Source organism: Rhinopithecus bieti, unplaced genomic scaffold (genome assembly GCF_001698545.2).
Source record: "Rhinopithecus bieti isolate Rb0 unplaced genomic scaffold, ASM169854v2 scaffold_14936, whole genome shotgun sequence".
Lineage (NCBI taxonomy): Eukaryota > Metazoa > Chordata > Mammalia > Primates > Cercopithecidae > Rhinopithecus > Rhinopithecus bieti.
The window spans coordinates 1,889,326-1,908,568 of record NW_016808811.1 but is presented as its reverse complement, the minus strand read 5'-3'; the positions used below and the strand labels follow the sequence as shown (position 1 = coordinate 1,908,568).

The following is a 19,243-nucleotide window of genomic DNA, read 5'->3' as shown; positions in this document are numbered from 1 at the left end:
TTAGATTCAATTTGTCAATTTTGGCTTTTGCTGCCATTGCTTTTGGTGTTTTAGTCATGAAGTCTTTGTCCTAAATAGTATTGCCTAGATTTTCTTCAAGGGTTTTTATGGTTTTAGGTCTTACATTTAAGTCTTTTATCCATCTTGAGTTAATTTTTGTGTAAGGTGTAAGGAAAGGGTCCAGTTTCAGTTTGCATATGGCTAGCCAGTTTTCCCAACAGCATTTATTAAATAGGGAATTGTTTCCCCATTGCTTGTTCTTGTCAGATTTGTCAAAGACCAGATCATTGTAGATGTGTGGCATTATATCTGAAGCCTCTGTTCTGTTCCATTGGTGTATATATCTGTTTTGGTACCAGTACCATGCTGTTTTGATTACTGTAACCTTGTAGTATAGTTTAAAGTAAGGTAGTATGATGCCTACGGCTTTGTTCTTTTTTCTTAGGAATGTCTTTGCCGTATGAGCTCTTTTTTGGTTCCAGATGAAATTTGAAGTAGTTTTTTTTCTATTTCTGTGAAGAAAGTCAGTAGTAGCTTGAAGGAGATATCATTGAATCTGTAAATTACTTTGGGCAGTATGGCCATTTTTATGATATTGATTCTTCCTGTCCGTGAGCATGGAAACTTTTTCCACTTGCTTGTGTCCTCTCTTATTTCCTTGAGCAGTAGTATGTAGTTGTCCTTGAAGAGGTCCTTCACATTCCTTTTGAGATGTATTGTTAGGTATTTTATTCTCTTTGTAGCAATTGTGAATGTGAGTTCACTCATGATTCGGCTCTCTGCTTGTCTGTTATTGGTGTCTAGTAATGCTTGTGATTTTTGCACATTGATTTTTTATCCTGAGACTTTGCTGAAGTTGCTTATCAGCTTAAGGAGATTTGGGACTGAGATGCTGCGATTTTCTATATATACAGTCATGTCATCTGCAAACAGACAATTTTACTTCCTCTCTTCCTATTTGAATACTATTTCTCTCTCTTGCCTGATTGCACTCTCCAGAACTTCCAACACCATGTGGAATAGGAGTGGTGAGAAAGGGCATCCTTGTCTTTTGCCCATTCAGTGTAATATTAGTTGTGGGTTTTTCATAGATAGCTCTTACTATTTTGAGGTGCATTCCATCAATACCTAGTTTATTGAGAGTTTTTAGCATGAAGGGATGGGGTAATGAATTGTGTCGAAGGTCTTTTCTGAATCTGTTGAGATAATCATGTGGTTTTTGTCATTGGTTCTGTTTATGTGATGGATTATGTTTATTGATTTGCATATGTTGAAGCAGGCTTGAATCCCAGGGATGAAGCTGATCTGATAAGCTGGTGGTGAATAAGCTTTTTGATGTGCTGCTGGATTCAGTTTGCCAGGATTTTATTGAGGATTTCCACATTGATATTCATCAGGAATATTGGCCTGAAATTTCTTTTTTTGTTGTGTCTCTGCCAGATTTTGATATCAGGATGATGTTGTCATGATAGTTAGGGGGCCAGGAGGCCGGCGCGGTGGCTCAAGCCTGTAATCCCAGCACTTTGGAGGCCGAGACGGGCGATCACAAGTCAGGAGATCGAGACATCCTGGCTAACACGGTGAAACCCCGTCCTACTAAAATACAAAAACTAGCAGGCGAGGTGGCCGGGCGCCTGTAGTCCCAGCATTACGTCGGGGCTGAGGCAGGAGAATGGCGTAAAACCCTGGGAGGCGGAGCTTTGCAGTGAGCTGAGATCTGGCCACTGCACTCCAGTCCGGGCCGACAGAGAGCGAGACTCCGCCTCAAAAAGGAAAAAAAAAAAAAAAAATGAGTTTAGGGAGGAGTCCTTCTTTTCTGTGTTTTGGAACAGTTTCAGAAGCAATGGTACCAGGTCCTTTTTGTACCATTGGTAGAATTCAGCTGTGAATCTGTCTGATCCTGGGCTTTTTTTTTTTTTTTTTTTTTTTTTTTTTTTTAATTGGGAGGTGATTTGTTACTGCCTCAATTTCAGAACTTGTTATTGGTCTATTGAGAGATTTGATTTCTTTCTTCTTTAGTCTTGGAAGGGTGTATGTGTCCAGATTTTCTAGTTTATTTGCATAGAGGTGTTTATGGTATTCTCTGACGGTAGTTTGTATTTCTGTGGGATCAGTGATGATATACACTTTATCATTTCTTATTGTGTCTATTTGATTCTTCACTCTTCTTTATTAATCTGACTAGTGGTCTATCTATTTTGTTAATCTTTTCAAAAAAACAGCTCCTGGATTCATTGATTTTTGAAGGGTTTTTCATGTCTCTATCAGAACATTTCTGTTCTGATCTTAGTTATTTCTTGTTGTCTGCTAGCTTTTGAATGTGTTTGCTCATGCTTCTTTAGTTCTTTTAATTGCGATGTTAGGGTGTCGATTTTAGATCTTTCCCGCTTTCTTCTGTGGGCATTTGGTGATATTAATAGAAAAAAATTTTGATTTTTAAGATTATTGAGAGTAACCTTGAATTCGTACAATAGGGAAGAGCAGGCATTTAGGTCTACAGCTCTTCAAACTACAGAGCATCATCAGGAAGGTGGGGTGGGTATTTTAACATTATTATAGTCTTTTTCTATATTCTTCAAATAAGGAACAAAATTGTCCCGTTGCCTATTATTTTCCAAAAAGTATATCCTGGAATCTTAGAATAATCCCCTTTATTTTGTGTCTTATAATACAGAGATTGGAACTGTATGCATATATTATTAAAATATTTTACTTTATTTAAAATATATCTTTTATTATATGTCAAACACTGTATAAAAGGTTTTAAAATGTAATTAATTATGATGTGAATATAAAGTCTTCTAATGTATAATTTAATAGATATATATGACACATTTTCTCAACTGTAATAGATGAATGTTCATTTCAGCAACTTTTTTGTATGTTAGGTTTCCTTAGATAGATCATTCTAAAACTACAGAAAGCTGTAACGTTGTAAATAAGTGGGATGAATTTTTATGCTGCTAACATTGTTTTCCTCTGTTAGAGTATCAAATCATTTACCAAAATGTATTTTATTTCCTATTCATTCTAATAATGGGTATTAGGAAAATTATTTCATAAATGTGAACATACACATTTAACTAGGTTTGAAATTATAGGTCATATATAATTACACGTTGAAAATAGGTTCTGAACTTACAGTCATAGGCTGTGAGTTAAAATCATGAAGTTTTTAGCATCTAGAGATGTAGTCCCAGTGTGAAAAACTATCTTCCTTCAGGCTAAATCTGGCTATATGCGTGTTTTTGTGTTTTTTTTTACACTTGCAATGTAAGAGAAGAATAGGCACATAGTCCAATTTAACAAAGGCTGAAGTTGTGCCAAGGGAATAAAATGAAGGGAGAAGGGGTAAGGAGTCACAGTAATAGGCAAGAAAGTAATTATATAAGGAAATATTATGAAATAACTGAACAGGGTAGTTAGGCGTGAAAGCTTGAGAGACAATTTAATATACCTACAAGTTATAAGAATTGCTGTACTAAATGATTTGCCAGTTTTACTATGACATCCTTTTCTCATCACAATGGATTTGTAATATTCATACTCTCTGTATATGATGTATTTATTCTTTCACATTTTTCTTTTTAATGGTTAGCTTTAAAATTTTCTAAGACTTTTAATCAATTAAGACTGACCTGAATTTGGAAAAAAAAAATGAACTTAGAAGTAAATAGGATTATTTATCTAATTGTTTATGTAGATGGTAGAGATTTTATCAAACGCATAAAACCTCTGCCAGAGTTCATAGACTATATTCACATTAAACACACTGATACCCATTTTTTCATTGTAGGTTATTTATCATATATATAATTCAGTGTTGAAGTAGCTTTTTGTAACATATGAAATACAAAAGAAAAGACCTAAAATCAAAATCATTTTATCACACTCTGTGGACAGTTTATCATTTCACAAAAGCAACTGCAATTTACTTTTTCACTTATGATGTAATTACAAGTGTCTTTTTCAAGGGAAGGATATGCTGGTTTGCATCTGTTTCTTTTTTGTAATCTCTTTGGAGGACTGATTAATATCTGATAATATGTAAAGTGAAAATGGCAAGCCATAGCAAGAGATTACTCATCTGACGTGTTATATATAACCAGAGAAAAAATGGGGCTAATGAAAATTTCAGTATAATTTGTCATTATCTTTATAGATTTTCTTTCCTACTTCTCCAGCTGTATCTTAACTCAGTTCTTATCTTCATATAATGGATGTTAGTATGTTTTTGAGAGACCTGTAATTAGCTCAACTGGTATTTTGCAGAGACAGTTTTTATTAAAAGTTAACATTTCCTATAGGCAATATGATGTCCCATTCATAGGTGACTGACAAAAAATATTTAAAAGAATTGTAGCACTGTATCATGTGGGGTAATAGGAAAGTATTTAATCAAATAAGTTTATTGATTAAAAACATTCTAAACCAAGGGTATCATAATAGCTCTAGATTTTTTAATGCTAATTTCAAAGCTAAATCAGTCACTTTGAAAACTCAAAACTTTTCTGCCATGAGTTCTTATTCTTGTTACCTAATTTTAGTGCATGTCAGTGTCCTAATCTTAAATGGGGATAATAAGCCCTCCCATATCTGTTTACAAATTGATCACAGACTCACAAGTTTACAGTTGCCAATAAAACACCAAAAAGCTTCATTTTTCTATGGCTTTTCTGTCAAGGTACCATTCAACACTCGCGTTTTTACGTTAGGAACTATTAAGAATCTTATTTGCTCTCCAGTGTGTTATGTAGCCATTCTGTGCAAATGACTATATATTAGAAAATGCTGATTTAATTTTTTTTCTCAAAACATATGAAAGAACTGCTTTTCTGTTCTTTCTCAGAAACTAATTTTAATAAGATGTCCTTATTGAAGATTATTTTAAAATTCCTAAAATCAGTGTGGTTTAACTTCCAAATATTGAATTGCTTTTGTCCTGGTATAGTTTTTAAAACTTCAGAATCAATCACATTGACTTTGATTTGCCAACTCTATTAAATATATGACTGCAGTGAACTTTTTACTTGCTTTTCTCCTAGATTTAGTAATCTTTAAAGAACAGGAATTAGTATCTACTTCCAGGAAGCCTGGCAGAGAGTAGGTATGTTAGTAGCTAGTGTAACTATCTTCATTCATTTCCTTTTCTCTCTTTTCTCTTTTCTAAACATTTAGAAAGTCAAAAATAGTTTATGAATGAAGTTTGACCAATTTTTATTGTAGAATATTTGCATGGAATGCAAAAAAATTTACAATGACCTGAATAAGCCTGATGGTAATAATGGGAACAATAAATACAGCCAATGAAAAACTTCAGTATGCAATCACTTTGCAAGTGAGGCAGCAAATACCAAGTTAGTATTACAAAACTTGTCAGTTGTTTCTACAGAAATCATGGAAATTAAAGCTGAAGGCCTCTCATATCAGTTCCTTAATCTTTCATATAATATATATGACACTCAAATGTAATTAATGAAACTTCGTAAAATCTGTCTCTGACACCTAGTCTAATAGAATTTGCCTTTTCAATGGTCTTTTGTAAAAGTCCAAATCTCAATTTTATAAAAGGTTTTAAAATTTGTGATAAATCATATCTGTGTTCACAGCACTTTTAGAGAATGAATTGAGAATCCTTGGAGCACTGATAGTCTAAGACTCATTAGGGCCACCTACAGGATAAATGTGTAGACGTGAATACCTCAAGATTGGTGCACCATTCCTCTGCCTTTTTCCAAACACAACTCCTATAAGCTCGACAATGCCACTTACCCAGAACAGACTTAAGACTGGGAAATAGAAGTCCAGGAGACAAATCAACCGCAGCATTTTATTTCTAATTGTATAGCTTTTATTCTCCTGTCTTGAGCCTTTTCCTCACTCCTCCCCAATAACTAAACCAACCTATTGTATTTAACATACAGAAGATACAAGATCAGTGTCCAGAATCTCTTAAGTACTATCTCTTTTGATAGTTTCAGGTACTCTCTTTCCCTCCAGCACTTTAATGCTTTTAATGAATAATTTTGAAATATTTTCAGATGTTTGTGTGTGGGTATATATAGCTCACATTCTACCTACTCAAGGTGTCTCAGGAGGCTAAAAAAAAAAAAAAAAAGTAGAAAAGAAACCTTTCTGAATAGTGTGCCAAGTTTCTCAGCCCACTCTATTACTAAGTGTTAACTTTATGAAGTCTGAAGTCTTTCTGGAGAAATCCCCTTAGACTGGGGATATCTTCATCTTGTTTTGACTCCTCTTAAGTTTAGAGTCAAGTTTGTAGCCAACTCCCAATAATTTACAACAATATGTAGTGTGTATTCCTAAATTCCTGTTTTGCCCTGCAGCCTTCTTACCATGCTTGTTTTATCTTCACCTGGAATTCCTCAACTATTGTTTTATGTGTTTATTTATTATTGTGGCAAATACATATTTTAAGCTGCCTCAAATACTTCGTGGAACAATACAGGGATGAAAAGAGTAACTGAAGAATGTCAAGAAGGAGGGAAGACCAGAATACAAAAAGGAAGAGAAGGAGGAAGGAAGGGAGGGAGAGGGAAGTAAAAAAGGAAGGAACCAAAGAAAATATCTAAAATCTGTTTGTATGTGTATGTGTGTTCGTGTATTTATAGCTCACATTTAGAAAAATAGTGTGAAGTGCTACATGGTAAATGTTCATGGTATGTATTTGGTCACTCATGAGTGTGGCTATGACAAGCTGGGCTTTGAAGACTTGGGCTTATATACGTATTTGGTGACCCAGACTCATGTGAGCTATGAACAGTTGGCCCAAGTAGGTATGATTAATTCATTTATATATCTATATCCTTTACAATTTTTCTTCAGAACCAGTACCTAACATAGTGTTCAATGTATAGTATGCATTGAATAAATATTTGTTAAATAAATTCATAAAATAGTTTGTTTTACATGTGATCAGTATGGCTCAAATCTCCCATCCCAAGTCTACATTCTATCATCTAAAGCTCTTAATAACATCTATTATTGTATGTTTTCTTTTCTTTTCTTTTTTTTTTTTTTTGCATAGTTCTTCTAGGATGAATAGGTGCAATAATTCTGCAAGCTACAGGTCTAGTTACAGCTCTCCTTTTAAACCCTGCATAAGCTTCTTAACTCAGGTCAGAAGAAAGGTCAGAGCAGAGACAAAGTGTAGGGCCCTACGACTTTTGATCACAAAATTTCTCCTCCAGTTTCTTAACTTGACTATTTGTACATGTGCTTTCAAGTAAGTCCAGGAAGATACTTATTTCAGTTTGTAATTTGAACCTGAATTTTAGAGTCTTTGTGTTGTGATTTTATTTTACTTCCCCCCTTTTTTTTCCTGTAAAGGTAAAAAAATAGAACACATGAACATATATTTTTGACCTTGTGTAATTGCAATAAAACAATTCAAGCTCATATCTGTAAAAGGGCTTTGTCTTTTTTTCCATTTATCTTCTTGGTATATGTAACATATCATCTATTAAGATAACATGATAAACACTGAACCTGCACGTACAACCACTGAAAGATTTCAAAGTTCTCTGATTGAATACATCCAAAGAAATTAACTCCTTTCTCAGTGAGAGATGAACAGACAGCTAAATTTTCACTCAGACTATTCAGTCTAACCACTATTCCCGTCAACCAATATTTTTTTCACATAAACCTTTCTGCCTTAGATCAACCATCATCTTGCCTGGAACAGGGATCACTTTAACATTATAGATAATAATGTTTCACTTTTCTTTAGAGTAGGAAAGAGTTAAGTGGGAAATGTACATACCCCATGAAAGTACAGACTTCTTTTTAGTATTTCTCTATATGTCTTTAAGAAAGATAAAAACTACTCACAATTAAAAAAAAAAAATCCATTTATCTTTGGGCTTCTGGTGCTATAGTTCCCAGGAAATAATGACACAGAGACAATTCTATGAGGAAATGTTAAATTGTGCTTGTATTAACAGCTGGTACAAAATAAAGCAATTACAGTGAAGTATTATCTTTTGGGTCATTGGGATCTCAAAACACAATTTAGGTCACAATTATTCTATACTTTTCTTTTCTTAGTGTGTTTAATTTCTAGGGCATGCCTGTACTTCAGTTCTTCAGAAACAGGCATGAATTTAGGACTGTTTTCTATTAAAACAATCTTGTAAATACAATAGGTTGATTTGAAATGTCATAAAAATAAGCATAATATAAACTTGTAGTAAGTGTATTGAAATAGATATTTATGTTTTAGAAACCATTTTATAAATTCATTAAAAATAAATTGATATCCAAATTGCCTTCCAGAATTTATAGATTCAATGAAGACGAAAAGAGGAAAGTGAAATCACATAATCCCTAGAGATATTAAATTCAGTCATGGTGGCTTTCTCCTATAATCCCAGTACTTTGTGAAGCAGAGGCCACAGGATTGCTTGAGACAAGTCTGGGCGACATAGCGAGACTCTATCTCTACGAAGAATTTGAAAAATTAACTGAGTATACTAGCACGTATCTGTAGTCCCAGCTACTTTGGAGGCTGAGGCTGGAGGATTTCTTGACCCCAGGAGTTACAGATTGCACTGAGTTATGATCACACCATGCACTTCAGCCTGGGCGACATAGGGGCAAGGCTCTCAAAATATATATTAAAGCCCTGTCACAACCACTGCCTCACTATCCTGTGTTGTATTTCTAGGAGTAAAGTAAAAGGAAGTCAAATTAAAAATCTTGCCATGCTTTGATTTCATATTAAGATCATTTTTTCGAATAAGCCTCTAAGAATCAGTGCATATGAGTTGAAAGCCATGATTTGCATATATTTGTTTGTTATAAACAAATGTGTATGTTGTATTACCTCATACATATGAAGTTCAAAAAGAGACAAGCATAATATTTGGTAATAGAACTCAGAGCAGTAACCTTGTAGGTACATATATTTGAAAATTACTGACTTGATTTTTACTGCTACAGAAGTTAGTGTATATATTTTTTAAATAACAATCCCTCAGAAAAGTAGAACTAGAATTGCTGTTTTCTTTTGTCATGCTACTTTATGAAAAGCTTAACTGTTTATAAAGAAACATTGAATTTTGTATAAAATCCTAAATACATTCTGCAATAATGAATACTTCTCTATTTATTTGGTGTCATGTATTCACTGTTTATTAGACCCCCATGATTTTGGATGTGTTTAAGAAGATTTGGTTATACATTCAGCAAAATAATAAGTAAATTGTTGGTCATCTCAAAGGTACAATGTATAGAATTCTTCTTAGAGTGCTATAGACTTGTAATTTATCTCCTTCATATCCAGTAGTATATTTTCTTGATTGTTCAGTTTATTTGTAAAATTAGTATTAAATTTGAAGCCCTACCTTGTATTGCTACAAAGCATATTATTTTAGCTTGAAATAATTACAATATATTTTAAGAATCTCTTTTACAATTTGTGCCTAATGGAAGAAATGGAAGAACATTTCTAAGAAGCATTTCTTAACATGGAAACATGAGTTTATTTATAAAAATATTGAACTCCTACCATTTTCAATAAAGTAGTCTAAAAATTGTCTTATTGATCAACCTAGCCCAAGAAAAGGGAAAGGGAAATACGCACTGAGATATAAATAGTTTAATAAGCAGTAATAGAATTACAAATAAAATTACACATCATTCCCTTTTGGACCATTTTCTTTTTAGGAAAGTCTTTTCAAATTGTGTAAATGCAACATAGTTTAAGGGAAGGCAATTGAACTCCAATACTAGAATCCCTCATACATAGAAGTGAGTGTTTCGTGAGCTAATACTGCCAGACTAACCAAAACGGATGAGAGTAGTTAATTCACAGAGCCCATTCTAGGCTTTCATAAAATGAAAGTCACATAACTTTCTTATTCATATTTATAGAAAAGAATAGTTTTCTATTTTATTATATTTTGTTAGAGCATACAAGTCTCTCTACTTTGGCATGCTCATGCTTGGTTTTACACATCATTCTTAGCATGACATGTAATGAAGCAGCAGGTGGGACACCGAGTCCTCTGACCAGTTCTATTTCTCTTCTCACTATGATTGAATGGGCATTATTGGTAGTAGAAATATCAATATGTGGAAAATATTATGTAACTATTTGTGTTAAAAATACTATACTGCCTAGTTTCTGTCTATACTGGCAACTTGAATGGACTGTAAATAAAAATAAGGAATGTGGTTTTCTATGGATGGTATAGATTTATTTCTATTGTGGTATTTAAAATGTGATGATGTAGAAACGTGTCAAAGCCCTCTTGTCACTGATTAACAAACAAAAGACACCTTGTCAAGATAATGATAGAAAGTAAGTACAAGTTAAAATCATAGTAATCTTTACATTCTTTTTTGCCTTGGATCTAAATGTTTTATTATGTTGACAGATCTGGGAAATTTTAGTGGCCGGACAAGAAGTGCAGTCTCTGTGAGGGAAGGCCAGGGTGTCGTTCTGATGTGCTCTCCTCCACCACACTCACCAGGTACAGTAGGATCCCATTCTTTGCTGCTGCTGCTCTCTTTTGCTATGTGTTTATTCTTTTAGACAGTATATTGATGGGAGAACATTGCAGGTGAAATGTGCATGGTTTTCTTGACATATATCAGAGTGTGAGATGAGTAATTCAAGATCACGTACTCTAAATATCATTAGATGGGATGCTGAACTCCAATGATAAAGATTGTTTTATTGCCGTTCTAACTGTTGACTGTCATTGTTATGCCTCTGTCTGCCATCAGTGAAGAATATATTGCCTGGAGCACAAGGGAAGCGATAAACTGAGAGAATGAAACTTTTCAAAATAGTTTGGAGTATCAGAGTTGAGTTAATGAATACCAATACGCCTCTTGTTTCAAAAGATAAACTGGACACTCAGTTGTTTATGGTGCTCTTTGCCACACTGGAATTAGAACTTCTAAGCAATGCTTTTGTTTGAGTTTCAAACAAAACTACAATTTAGTTAGTAATTTTTGGCTCTTTGTGGTCTTGTTTGTAAAAGTCATGGTGAGTACTTTTTGTGGCTTGAGGAAGCAGAAAACTAAACTGTACTCGGATTAATTATACGTACTTCTGCCAGCTCACACCTAATTATATCCGTCTTGTTTAAGTTTTATACTTTGAGATGAGTACACCTTTGGAACTTACTATAGCTTTACTATAGTATAAGTTAAGAGTGACCAGAATCAGTTAAAGAGAAAGAGAAAGAGCACAAGGAAGAACCAAGGAATGAAGGCCTTAGTTAACAACTGGTAACAGAATTGAAGGTCTTGGTATCTCAATAATTTTTTCTTCTTTAATTAGAGTGATGGCCATATTTATTTCTAGGTTATATTACCAGTGTAGTAATGGAGCCCAATTTGGCTCTACTGTATATAATTTTTTAAATAAAAAAATGGCCTACATTGATTTTCTTAAGGCTGCTTTATCTTTATCTGATCCCCTTCTATATTTTAATCCAAAGGAAAGTATGCTGCATATCAACAGGAACATATTTTTGAAAACATTTTTATTTGAAACTCAGATAATTATTACAATTAGGAATAATTGTTGAGTTATATCCCTCCAATTCCTGTACATCAATCCAGTTACTCCAGTCTTTCTGTAAAATGTTTGGGGACTTCACAGTAAACATATCTAGTCTTACCTGCATCTAAATCCAGATTTAGGTTCTTTCAAAACAACATCTATTTTAATTTTTTTAGTGGATAAGACAAAAATTTATATTACATTTAGGGAAATTGTATGGCATTGATATAGGTCATGTCTCACATTGGTTATTAAACAGATTTCATCTGAAGGGGGTATTAGTTGAATAATTGTTAGAGATTACAAAAAAGGGAAAAAGAAGAGGAAAGAGAAAGAATATAACAGGCTTTATAGAGGATGAATGAATCCATCACTAGACTGACAGGAGTTAACAACATAAAGTGACCCCTGTGTGAAAATAAGCAAGGTATTCTGTGATACGATCTATATTTTAAGGCTGTTGGAATGTGTATTTTTAAATAAAGTGAAATGGAAAAGAATAATATAGAAATCAATACTGCAGGAATACACATAAATTATCCAATTTGCAGAGAAGACTATATACAGATTTATGGTGGGAGAATATAGTACAATGAGTTGCATATATAGTAAGATAAGCATAAGGTAAGAATAGGCACTAATAACTGATTAAATAAATAATAATGTGATCTCTGATTGAGATCAGTATATGTAAATGACTGTTCAATAATCGTGTTTTACAACCGAACTCATCCTCTTGACCAAGGCCAATTTGATATGTTATTACCAACAGTTGCAATCTCTCAGTTGCCACATTTACAAGCTTCCTTTTTTTCTGAACAGTATCCATTATCTTCTCCTCACTTCTTTAGAACCCTGATTCCAGAAGGTCTTTAATGTCATGGAAATGTGCAAATCATTGATCCTACCCCATTTTCATTCTACTCCACCTCCTTTGATTCTCACTTTTCTCTTTCAGTTATTGTCATATTCTTTCATACAGCTTCAATTTTGTCATCTCTCTTTTGCTTTCTCACACTGACATTCTAGTTTGCAAAACCCTAATCACGATATAGATCCAACTCTTAGCCTACTGCATATATGAGTCTATTCAGTTTAATATTACTGTTAATCCCCAAAACCAAAGCACACACAGAAAACAAACAAAAAAACAGTTATGCAGACTGCTGTCACTTTAAAATTAAAATGATGAACTTCACATGCATCTTAATATTACGTAGAATTTTTTTTTAAAACCCATTATTTTTACAATACTTTAGTCAAATGTTGTATGTGTCTTCCCCAGCTCACTCTCAGGCAATAAACATGCATCCTATTACGCTGTGAAAGAGAAAACAATTAGAAGATAACCTCCATAAGCCCTCATCACAAAGTCACACAGCAATTAGCATTTGTAGCCATACACTCTGACTTCCCATTTTTTAGTATATAGTACAGTATAGCATAGTGTGGTATAGTATAGTATAGGTCAGATACAAAAAAAATTTCTTTTCAAAGGTTTGGCTTATTCAGAGTCCTCGTTCTTCGTTCCCTGCTTCCAAGGCCAAACTAACTTCCTTATCCTTTGTTCCTCCCTATTTTAATTTCAGTAAACAACTTTCCCACCTGTCCTTACCTACAGAGCCCACATTTGCTACCCACTCTGTGAATTACCCCTCCCATCGCAACTGCTTTTCCCACTGAAACTGCCCTTCCTGCCAGTGTAACCACATTCCTGCATCTTTCAAGTTAGTCAATCAGGTTCAGTTTAGATTGTGCAGTCCAACTCCAGCCAGTGGAGGCAGGACACAGTAGCAGGGACAAGCTGCATTAAGGAAAGAAACCCCTTCCCTCCTTTGTTCAGTGTGCTCTTGTGACCAGACTTATAAGCAGCATTCTTCTGCAAAAGTAAATTTTGCCTTGCTGAGAAATCCTTTCTTTACATTCTCTTTTTCTTTGTGACTCCAAGCTTTACTTCCAACAGTATAGTATAGCATACGCATTGCTGCTGTTCTAAGACTAATCCCTCAACTTGTGTGTGCTGTAGTTCATCATTTTTTGCCTACTTTAAGAAATTGTTTCAGCAGTACCCCTTCTTCTGCATTTGTATCAGAGATTGATTCCTCTTCTGGAGCAGTCCCATCAACATGGAAGCCTGCTATTCTTGCCTCCATGTAAAAGTAAAACAAAGTAAAATTCCCTTGTCCAATGCCCTCTTCATTCAGCTACTACATGATTTTTGGTTTCCCTTTACAGTAACACTTCAAAAACTTTCTTTTTATACTCTATCCAATTCCATTCCTCTCAGTCATTCTGTGTGTTTCTCTCTCTTCCCCCTCTTTTTGTCTCTACTCCCTTTCTCTTTTTAACAGATTCATTGACATGCATTTTTTTATCCCATAAAATTCACCCATTTTAAGTATACAGTTCAATGAGTTTTAGTACATTTATATAATTGTGTCTTCATCACCAGAACTCAAAAGATACTTCCATCATTTCAAAACGTCATTCAATCCCTCTCCTACTCATGTCCCTGGGAAATTTTTGCTATGCTTTCTTTCTCTATAGTTTTGACTTTTCTAGAAAATTTATTTTATTTAAGACATGTTTTTGCCATGTTACTCAGGCTGGTCTCGAACTCCTAGGCTTAAGTGATCCTCTCACCTGTAATCCCAAAGTGCTGGGATTATAGGCATAAGCCACTGGGCCCAGCCAGAGATTTCATTTTAACGCAGTCATACAATCTACAATCTATATATGCACGTCTGTGGGTGTTTGGTTTCTTTTACTTGGCAGAATCTGTCTGAGATTCATCTATGTCGTGGAATGTATCAATAGTTTATTGCTTTATATTGCTGAATAGTATTTCATTTTAAGGACACATTCCATTTTGTGTATCCATTTGGATTATTTTCAGTTCTCATGTGAGTCACTTCTTTCTCCACAAAACACTATTTTCACTTAGCTTAAAAGATTCCTCATTCTTGATATTCCTCCACTCTTTCTTCTTAATCTCCTTTGCTGATTTGTCTCATCTCCTCAAACTCTTAATTTTATGGTCCCCCAAGTGTCAGTACTATAACTTCTTATTTCCTTAATAAACTCACACTTTGTTAGTTTTTACCTGATAATAAAGCTTTAAATGTCTAAGTAGCTAAAATCTCCCTAACATACATCTCTATCCCAGACTCTGGCTTGTATGTATATCCAACTCCTGTCAGTATTTTCATTTAGTTGGCTAATAGGCACTTCACTCTTAACCATGTCTAAATCTGAACTCCTGGTTATTTCTTCCCCAAACCTTCTCTAGCTAGTCTTTTCCACCTCTATTAATAGAAATTTCATTCCTTACATCAGGCCTCAGAGCCGTTCTTCACTTCTCACTTTCTCTACACCCCACATACAAAACATTGGTAATTTTATTGGTGTCGGCCCACTTTCTGGTCCATAAACAAGATCTTCTTGCTGTATACTCACATGGTGGAAGGGGCCAGAGAGCTCTCTTGGGCCTCGTTTATAAGTATACTAATCTCATTCATGAGGGCTTCACTCTCATGACTTAATCACTTACCAAAACTCTCGCCTCTTAATACCAGCACTTTGGGAGTTAGGATTTCAACATATTACTTTTGAAGGGACATAAACATTCAGACCATAGAAGGTGATATTTGGAGATGGGGTTTATTTTTAGTTTTATATGAGGCCTTGAAGGTGGAGCCTTTATGATAAGATTAACGACTTTATTAGAAGAGACACCAGAGAGCTCTCTTTCTCTACTGAATGTGAGAAAACAAAGAAGGTGTCCATCTGCAAACCAGAAAGAAAATCCTCATCAGAAGCCAACCATGCTGTCACCTAATCCCAGACTTACAGCCTCCATGACTGTGAGAAAATAAATTTCTGTTGTTTAAGTCACCCAATCTGTGGTATGTTGTTATGGCAACTTGAGCAGACTAATACACCATCTCATTCAGCTTAATATCAAAGCCAAAGTTGTTACCATCGCTTGGAGAACCCTCACTGTTTGCCTTCACTTGATCTCTCTGACCTCATCTACTGCTTTCCCTCCTACTCTCTTTACTGTAGTTATCATCATCTCCTTGATGTCTCAAACAACCAGACAAGCTCCTGCCTTAATGCCCCTGCAGTAGCTATTCCCTAGGCCTGGATCATGTATATCCCAGGTATATGAATGGCTCACTCCCTCACATCCATGTCTTCATTTAAATATTACCTTAGTAAAACCTTTTCCGCTCTTCCTCTTTGATTTCCACTCCACAATTCGTTTATCCAGCTTTGCTTTATTGTTCTCCATAGTACTCACAGCATTCCATATACTGCCTTTATTTTTCTCTGTAATACTCATAGCATTCCATATACTCACATATTTACTTACTTAGTTGTTCATAGTTTGTCTCCTTCGGTTACAATGCAAATTCTACTAAGACATAAATTTTGTAGGTTTTGTTTACTGTTATTACCCCAGTGCTATTGAATTAATCTATGTATCATATTCAGAAATATGTGAAATGAGCCAAGGTTTTAATAAATATCAGAAACTTTGATGGAAAAGTCATAAATAAGAATAGGAAAAAACAGATCAGCTATATAACAAGGAAACCTTTCTTAAAATTTACCTTTTTCTCATAATTATGTTGTGAAATGGTGCATTAATTTTAGTGCCTTGCTTATTTGCTTAAAAGAAGAACTTGGAAACTATCTTGGGAAAATATAGTCAAAAATGCTTGCTGAAGTAACAGAATATATTAGTCCATTTTCATATTGCTCTGAAGAAATACCTGAGACCAGGTAATTTATAAAGAAAAAGAGGTTTAATGATCTCACAGTTTCACTTGGCTGGAGGGCCTCCCAATTATGGCAGAAACTGAAGGAGGGGCAAAGGTGCATCTTACGTGGTGGCAGGCAAGAGAGCGTGTGCAAGTGAACTGCTATTTCTAAAGCCACCAGATTTTGTGAGGCTTATTCACCATCATGAGAACACTATGGTAAAAATCCATGCCCCTGATTCGGTTACCTCTCACTGGATCTGTCCCACAACACGTGGGGATTAGGAAAGCTACAATTCAAGATGAGATTTGGGTGGAGACATGCCAAATCGAATTACAAAGGAAGTGAGAAAAGAATAATCCAGGGTAAAGTTTCTGATCTGACATTTATTAGCAATGACTTCAACACTGCCTTTGTTTGTATGGAATGAGATTAATATGAAATTACTTAGTAACCTGATGCATGCTAGAAATCTTAGACCCAAGTTTCCGTTTCATCCAAATAGTCATGTAGATTATCACAGCATACTTGTTCAACTGATGCTTGATTGCATTTGGTTTCCCAATCTTGTTTTACTTCCTTTTTTCAAATCATAATTAGGGTTTGTTATTTTATCTATCAGAACAATACAATGTAAAGTGTCAAGAGTCAAATTTTATTATTTTTATCTTTCCAAGAAGTTATATGTTCCTTCAGTATACAAAATTTACCACCTTCCAATTCGTATTCCCAATATGTAGCACAGTGTCTGATCCTTACTAAGTTTTCATTAAATGCGTGTTAAATAACTGAGTGAAATGCTGATTCTAATAGTTGAGTTTTGCAAGGTTTTAGACAGTTCCTGTCAGCCTTCTGGTATTAGCTCATTGTATCCTGTATTCATGACAGATATTTGGGTCACTTAATATCACATTCTTGTATTGCTATTTCAGAGTGTAGCAGCTACTATGATTCAGTGGAAGCTGTATGAAATGATAAAACAATTTATACATCAGAGAAGATTAAAAATTATTCAGAAACAGCCCACAGATCCATTATCTTGTTACCTCAAACAGAGGTACAATGCCCATTTTTTGTCAAATAAAAGCAAAAGCTTGGATTGACTTGATAGGTAAATTTCTCAGTTATCTTCTCAAGAGATCAATGTTAATCCCTGTCAGCAACATATGTACATGAAAATACCTTGTTGGGATACTGAGTTGGTTATTCATCTATAAGACAATAAATATATATATTTGAAATGTTAATATGTTAGCCCAAATGAGTTTTGATTGCCAAAAAATATCCTTTTCAGTTTAGTAATTTTGAAGTTGAGGGTTATATTGTAAAGAAAGGCTCTGTGAAAATGTAGAAATAGCCTCATAAAACCTATAAACCTATATAATTTTTTTTTTACTATTTAGAAGCTATCATTTATACTTTCTACGTAAATAAGTCATTTATTATGATTTTACTTACATACTTGATTTTATTTTGTACCAAAACATTTAAAAGCTTATATTGAAGTGGAACCTATAATTTTTAAACAAAGTATAATGCTATAGTAAAAGATATGTGAATATACCACTTTATGGTATAATAATCACGTAATCCTTAAAAAATATCTGAAACTTAAAAATTATTGTCATCCCCATAGTATTGATGAGGAATCTAAACATCAGAAAGATTAAGTGAAACACTTAAGGTCTCATACACAGTAAGGGATGGAACCAGTACTTCAACATTTGATATATTTAATACTATATAATGTGGATTTTCTGTAAAGCTATACTAAAACCTTTATAGCAATAATACAAATGAAAACTTTTAAACAATAGAATCAAGGACTTCTTAAAATAATGTGAATTTTATCAAATACTTATCTTCATTCAGCAAAAATATATATAGTACCTATCTTTTAACTAATGAGTTTAGCCTACTTACATTTATTTCTGCCATCTTATTTTGTACTTGTTACCCTGTTGTTGTTTTTTTTTTTAAATTTTAGATTCACAGGGTACATGTATATGTGTGTTACACGTTTGATGCTGGGATTTGGGCTCCTAATGATCCTGTTGTCCAAGTAGTGAACATACTACCTCATAGGTAGTTTGTCAACCCTTCCCACCCCCATTTTGGAACCGCCAGTGTTTATTATTCTCATCTTGTGTCCGTATGTACCCAACGTTTGGCTGCCACTTGGTGAAAGCATGCTGTATTTGGTTTTCTGTTTCTGCATTAATTTGCTTAGGATAATGGCCTCCAGCTGCATCCATGTTGCTGGAAGAGATACAATTTTGCTCTTTTTTATGGCTGTGTAGTATTCCATGGTGTGTATTTGCCACATTTATTTTCTTCAACCCACCATTGATGGGCCCCTGAGTTGAATCCATGTTTTTGTTATTATGAATAGTGCTGTGATAAACATACTACTACAGATGTCTTTTTGGGAAAACTGTTGATTTTCTTTGGGGTGTATACCCAGTAGTGGGATTGCTAAGTTGAATGGTAATTCTGTTTTTACTTCTTTGGGAAATGTCCAAATTGCTTTCCACAGGGACTGAGCTAATTTGCATTGCCATGAAAAATGTGTAAGTATTCCTATTTCTCTGTAACCTCACCAATATCTATCTATCTATCTGTCTGTCTGTCTGTCTGTCTATCTGATGGAGTCTTGCTCTGTTGCCAGGCTGGAGTACAGTGACATGATCTCAGCTCACTGCAACCTCTACCTCCTGGCTTCAAGCAATTTCCCTGCCTTAGCCTTCCGAGTAGCTGGTACTACAGGTGCACGCCACCATGTCCAGTTAATTTTTTGTGTTTTAGTAGAGACAGGGTTTCACCATGTTGGACACGATGGTCTCAATCTCCTGACCATGTGTCTGCCCGCCTCTGCCTCCCAAGCTGCTGGGATTACGGGCATAAGCCACCACACCCAGCATCTGTTATGTTTGTTTT

At 34.5% G+C, this 19,243-nt stretch overlaps 1 protein-coding gene across 1 annotated transcript in view; it reads left to right on the top strand.

Moving 5' to 3' along the window:
* The window catches only part of CNTN5 (contactin 5), a 1,382,289-nt gene that overhangs the window by 921,344 nt on the left and 441,702 nt on the right, over positions 1 to 19,243 (top strand). The window contains exon 7 of the mRNA XM_017887230.1: positions 10,401 to 10,496. Coding sequence (XP_017742719.1) covers positions 10,401 to 10,496 — 96 coding nt within the window. The remainder of the gene's footprint in view (positions 1 to 10,400; positions 10,497 to 19,243) is intronic.